Raw genomic sequence first — 6,475 nt, 5'->3', positions numbered from 1 at the left:
GCGCCCTAGGCGGCCGCCTCGTTCGCCTATGCCTGGAGCCGGCCCTGAACATGTAACATCATCTGATAATCTTCACAGGCTGCTTCAGCTCATGAGGCAAACTTTTGTCTTTTGAATAAAAAGGAAGAAGTTCACCCTTTTGGGAGTGCTTATAACTACACATATATTTTAGCAGGTCTTGAGCAGATGGAGCCTGCTCAAAACTGAGATTCTCCAACAGGATCACCATTTTAAAAAGAAAAAAGCTTCAAAAGTGAACACAGTCACCTAATTATGACGATCATAAGAGCTGCTTGGAGAGAGAAACAGGGGAGGAGATATGAATATGTAGAAATATGAAGCCCTTCTCCCGAGATAACTTTAAATGTTTGAGTTACACCCTTACTGTACTGATGCTATATTTTTCACGGTGTCAGGTGTTGTGTAAGGTCTGCTGTTTGTTATGAAGTGATGCATTACTGAATATTGAAAATATATTCTTTACAGGATATATTTGGTATGTACATATCCATAAAGTTCATATGGACACTTGTATGATGAATGTACAAACAGACCTCATGATTTGACGCTCTGTTGCTGCTGCACTTCCGTTGTGTTTTGTTCTATTGAGAGAACATTGTGCCATCCTATTGGTTCTGTTTGGATGTATGTGTGCTTGTGTTTTTTTTTATGACAAATTTTATAAAAAAAGGAGTTAATGTCTCAGTCTATTCAGTCAGTCTTTAATATTTCGGTGAAAGTTGTAAAAAAACCCAACAAAATTAGATCAACTCCAACTATTCCAGGAGCGGCCAACAACCTGCAGTTCCGCCTGTGTCCAGTAGGTGTCAGTATGACGTGGCAGCTGTTTGTGATCCTCCAAGAAGCAATAAAGGGAGAGAAGAAGAGGCGTTCCCACATTTCAAACATGACAGCAGCGTTTGCTGCTACACGAAGGAAACATGTCTTCTTCTTCAGCGACAATGACTCCAGTCCAGGATTTGAGACGTTTTATTGAGGAGCGACTGAGAGCTGCTGTTGGAGAAATCTTTACCATGTTTGGAGAAATGGTCTGTCAGTGTGAGGCAGAGATTGGGCGTCAACGCAGACTGTTGGAAATCAGCAAGAACCCTCAACTCAAGGTGTCAATAACAGGTATGGAAACGTGTGAATGAACACATGAATCTATCTGACTGCTGGAGGATCACTACATTTCTTTAACAGGAGTGATTTTAAAGCAGTTGTTGCTGTTTACAAAAGGAAGAAGTCTGAGCTAACATGCTAACCTGTGCATGATGTGTGCAGCTTCAATGGTGGTGCAAAGCAGATTACTGTATAATCCTTCAGAATAATGATGTGTTGAAGTGTTGCTGGAAAAAAATCTGAAGCTTGCTCACTCGTACTGTGGGAGCGGGGGTGGGGGGGGGGGGATTGTTAAGAATTTAGTGATTCCAATTCCATTATCAATAGTGCTTATCGGTACGATTCCTTATCAATTCTCATTGAATGAGAAATGAAATAATACAAATGGGGTGTTTGCATTAACTCTTTAATATCTTCATCCTGAACAGAAGAAAAAAATATCAATGTCATGAAAACTTTGCAAACTGCAAGTAGCCCCAGTTTCATCTTTTGGTGTGAAATACAGCCAAACTCTGGAGCTTCTTCCTGACGCCAGGTTGGAAAGCTCAAAACCAAACTACACCGGCCTCACACTGGATGTCCTTGCGTGTCTGGTCCAGCTCTGCAGCACTGTCACTCACACAGCCTCAGTGTGTCTGCTGTCAGCTGATGGAGGTTGCCGGACCTGCCACAAAGATAACGTTAAAACCATTTTATCACTGGTCACCAGTTGACAAGGAAACCGGTTAATTCAAAACAGCACATTTACTGCTTTATCACTGTACAACATTCACATCCATCACATCATGACTTTGTCTTGTTTCCCTCCAGAGCGTCCCCAGCGCCACAGTGGTGACCAGAAGACGACTTCCAGTGTGGAGCAGGAGGAACATGAAACTCCACACATTAAAGAGGAGGAGGATCCTGTGGAGGTGACTGCGACTGATGGTGGTGGTGACGGTGACAAATCCCACCACTCTGAGAGAGACTTGACCACCCGGCAGCTAACTGCTGCTGCCGTGGAAATCTTCAGCGAGCTTGAACACACCATGGCCCGATATGAAGAGGAAATCGATCGTTGGCGCAGACTACTGGAAATCCTCTTGAACCCTCAAATCAAGTTACACAGAACAGGTACGGAGAAGTCTGAATGAACGCATGAATTGACTGCTTGAGGATCTCTGTCATTATGGCTAAACGTTTGGTTTATCCTCCGCAGACATAAACAGAATTTGTGTCTGTTGTGTTTTCAATATTTTAATCAGCTTTATTCAGCAGACTAGTAACTCCAAACACAGTCCCTCTTCTTGTCCACTTTCTACTTCAAGTCAACCACACCCTCTGGAGTGGAAGTGTAATCCCTGCAACAGCACAGCGTTACCCCGTGTTTCCACTGGACGCGACACAAATTTTGATGAGATTACATACAAAGTCCATGTAATGGTAAATGGACTCCACTTGTATAGTGCTTTTTACCCTGCGTGACAGAGCCCAAAGCGCTTCACACTGCAATATCACATTAACCCGTTCACACCACACTGGGTGGTGGTAAGCTACTATTGTAGCCACAGCTACCCTGGGGCAGACTGACGGAAGCGAAGCTGCCAATCTGCGCCATCGGCCCCTCCAATCACCACCAACCATTCACTCTCGCACTACTCTCACACTTTGGCAAGGTGGGTGAAGTGTCTTGCCCAAGGACACAACGACAGTTTTATGCCTGCGGGAGCGGGGATCAAATCGCCAACCTTCCGGTTATGAGACGACCCGCTCTACCAACTGAGCTACTGTCGCCCCATACTGAGCTGCTGTCGCCCCATAATGTAATGACGCGATTGCCGCTCAATCTTGAGCGGTGGGCGACGGGCGGGAACAGATGGCGCGGCGGGTGGCCAGCGCGAGCGTTTCCAGCAAAAAATTGGCACGTCCATCGACTTGCACTGCCACTTGCCACCGCTCGATGATCACCGCCCGCCGCTTCATCTCTAGACGCTTGTCGCTCGACTTGAAATAATTGAATTTTTCAAGCGAATTCGCGCCAGGACAGCCTATCAGCGTGGAGGTCTTCACGGACGTGCTGACGTAGGGCATGCAGGGCTCCGACCATGCAAAGCAGTTGGCGTGATGCCAAGGCGTGCGGCGTGCGCGATCTCATTTGTGGAGCGCTTCAGGTGGAAACCGGGCGTCAGCCTGAAGTAGCGCTGGAACCGGCCTTTGTCCAGGCGCAGCTCCTGCAGAAGACGGTGGAACTCAACAAGCTCATACCGCCTCCGCAGGATAGCATGTATCCAGAAGCCAGAGCTGACTTCCCCATGCCAAATACAGAGCAGCGATGGTGGCAGTCGGAGCAATCTCCATCTTTATTTGTAAAAGCACTTTTCATATTCATAAAAACAAAGCAAAGTGCTGAACAGCAAAAACAAAAAAAGAACAAAAGCCGCACCATCGATCAGCATGTGCGGACGGACGGACGGACGGACTGACTGACTGACTGACTGACTGACATCGTTGTGAGGACACTCATTGACATAATGCATTTCCTGGCCCCTAACCATCAAAAATAAATGCCTAACCCTAACCTATGCCCTACACCTAAGCTAAACCCAATTGTAACCCTAAATCAAAAACCAAGTCTTAACCCTCAAAAAGGTCAAAAAAGGCCTGTCGAAAAGTGAGGACCGGCAAAAATGTCTTCACTTTGTTGGTGGAAAACGAATTTTGGTACTTACTTTTGGGTATGTACAAGAACACACACACACACACACACACACACTCCCATGTTCGACAGTGAAATGATTGGCGAGCTTGGAGTGACGTGATGACGCGGTAAGGGTTTTTTGCATATTTGTACCAGCAATGACACTCGCGCATCTGGCGTGGCGCGATTTCATTTGTCCTGCGAATGCTGTCGCGTTCATCGCATCCGGTGGAAACACGGCCTTAGACGTTAGGAAACACAGCATTTTCTTTTTCCCACAAGGAAATATTCCTTCTCAACTCAAACTGAAATAGCTGCCAGAAGTGTAAAAATGTACGTTCACTGCTCATCCAAGGTGCTCATCAAGCAATAACGATTAAAGGCTGTCAACTTGACACCTGTCCGCCTCCTCTTTTGACGACTTCCACAGTCCGCTATTTTTAAAACGTTAATGAAAGTTTTCAGTGTCACCACTTGAATCACAGTTTATTTATTTTATTATTTATTTATTTTTTTATCTGGAACTGTGAAAGTAATCTTTTATCTTGTACTTGTTTTGTCCCTGTAGAGTTCCCACAGCATCATGATGGAAGGGAGGAGCAGCTCTATGAACAGGACACAAAATTTTGTCAAGAACAGGGAAAACAAGAAACTCTACAGATCCATGAAGAAGAAGAACCAGAACCTACGCAGATCAAAGAGGAAGAAGAAGAAGAACCAGGACCTCCGCAGATCAAAGAGGAAGAAGAAGAAGAACCAGGACCTCCGCAGATCAAAGAGGAAGAAGAAGAACCAGGACCTCCGCAGATCAAAGAGGAAGAAGAAGAACCAGGACCTCCGCAGATCAAAGAGGAAGAAGAAGAAGAACCAGGATCTCCGCAGGTCAAAGAGGAAGAAGAAGAACCAGGACCTTCACAGATCAAAGAGGAAGAAGAAGAACCAGGACCTCCGCAGATCAAAGAGGAAGAAGAAGAACCAGGACCTTCACAGATCCAGGAGGAAGAAGAACAAGAATCAGGAATTCAACAGTTTACAGACGACCTGGAGAAACCACAATCTCCACAGGAAACATGTGGTGCAATTGTCTGTAAAAAAAACAAAATATGTCGGAAGGGACGAAGGGTCAGTGGTAAGAAGAAACCCATGAGAACTCAGACAGGTGAGAAGCCACATCTTTGTGAAAAATGTGGGAAATGTTTCAGTCATCAGAGCAATTTCTTGGTCCATATGAGAATTCACACAGGTGAGAAGCCACATTCTTGTGATACATGTCGGAAAAGTTTCAGTCAACTGAGTAATTTGTTGGTCCACAAAAGAATTCACACTGGTGAGAAGCCACATTCTTGTGATACATGTAGGAAAAGTTTCAGTCAACTGAGTAATTTGTTGGTCCACAAGAGAATTCACACTGGTGAGAAGCCACATCCTTGTAACACATGTGGGAAACGTTTCAGTCAACTGAGTAATTTGTTGGTCCACAAGAGAATTCACACTGGTGAGAAGCCACATACTTGTGACACATGTGGGAGAAGTTTCAGTAAACTGAGTAATTTGTTGGTCCACAAAAGAATTCACACAGGTCGGAAGCCACATCCTTGTGAAACATGTGGGAAAAGTTTCAGTACACGGGGTAATTTGTTGGTCCACAAGAGAATTCACACAGCTGAGAAGCTGTATCCTTGTGAAACATGTGGGAGCAGATTCGCTCATCGCAAATCATTTCTGCGCCACCTGGAAAGCCACACCAAGATGAGTTCATGAAAGATTCTATTGGAGATCTCACTGGAAGTCTAGCTTAATCCCGAAATGATAAGATCACCACTTGAAAGAAAACATTGCTCATTTAGAAAGTGTTCAGACTGTTCTTTGTTTTGATTTTTGTTTTTTTTTCTTTATCAATTATTTGTTTGTGAAATTTCAAGAAATGGAATTAAAATTTTAACACGAATCCAATGAGTTTTGGTATTCCTGCATCAGAACCCCTGCTGGTGAAACTTGCTGTCATGCGTTAAATGTGGGGAAAACAATTTTAATGATAAAGTCAGAGACACAAATAAGCTTTGCATTCTTTGTAAGTTTCAAACTTTGATGGTGATCGGTTGGTGATGATTCCTAAAAGAGGTTTATTGTAAACGACTGGAACCACTGTGCAGGAATAGAACACACTAAAGCACCAGACAACACGGGCACCACTCACACCGTAACACCACCTGGATGGATGCCCCGCCCCCTTCCGTGTAACAGCATGGATGGAAATCATGACCGAGCGGGGATGGTAAGTTAGTTTATTAAAACCCATTTAAATTTAAATCGCAACGCAATTTAAGGCACTTCAAGTTTCCAGAAACTCATTCAACATTTTTTTTTTAAGTTTCTCAGAACTTTTAATGATTTCCTTTCACTGTATTGTTGGTTTCTAGTGCTTATCTTGAAGTTTTGTTTATGTTGACTGGCGTTTGGAGAGTGTTCGACAGTTTTGTTACTGTTGTTGCTCGCTGTGGAGCATGGAATTATTGTCTATACTTTCACATTTTATTACATTTCCATCGACAGGATGTCGGTACGAAGAAGTCCATGTTGGTGGCTCAGAAGGGCCAACGCAATAATGCAACAGCAAAAAGTCACAAAATGCAGAGCGAGGAGCAAAGAAAATGTATGCTGGACACCTTGTTGAGA

At 44.2% G+C, this 6,475-nt stretch overlaps 1 protein-coding gene across 1 annotated transcript in view; it reads left to right on the top strand.

Moving 5' to 3' along the window:
- Window positions 1–5,026: 5,026 nt before the first annotated feature.
- The window catches only part of LOC115396816 (zinc finger protein 239-like), a 40,177-nt gene continuing 38,728 nt past the window's right edge, over window positions 5,027–6,475 (top strand). Inside the window, exon 1 of the mRNA XM_030102861.1 lies at window positions 5,027–5,378. Within this exon, the coding sequence (XP_029958721.1) occupies window positions 5,027–5,378 (352 nt within the window). The remainder of the gene's footprint in view (window positions 5,379–6,475) is intronic.

This window comes from Salarias fasciatus, chromosome 2 (genome assembly GCF_902148845.1).
Source record: "Salarias fasciatus chromosome 2, fSalaFa1.1, whole genome shotgun sequence".
In the NCBI taxonomy this organism is placed as follows: Eukaryota; Metazoa; Chordata; class Actinopteri; order Blenniiformes; family Blenniidae; genus Salarias; species Salarias fasciatus.
This window is presented reverse-complemented; position numbering and strand designations above follow the sequence as displayed.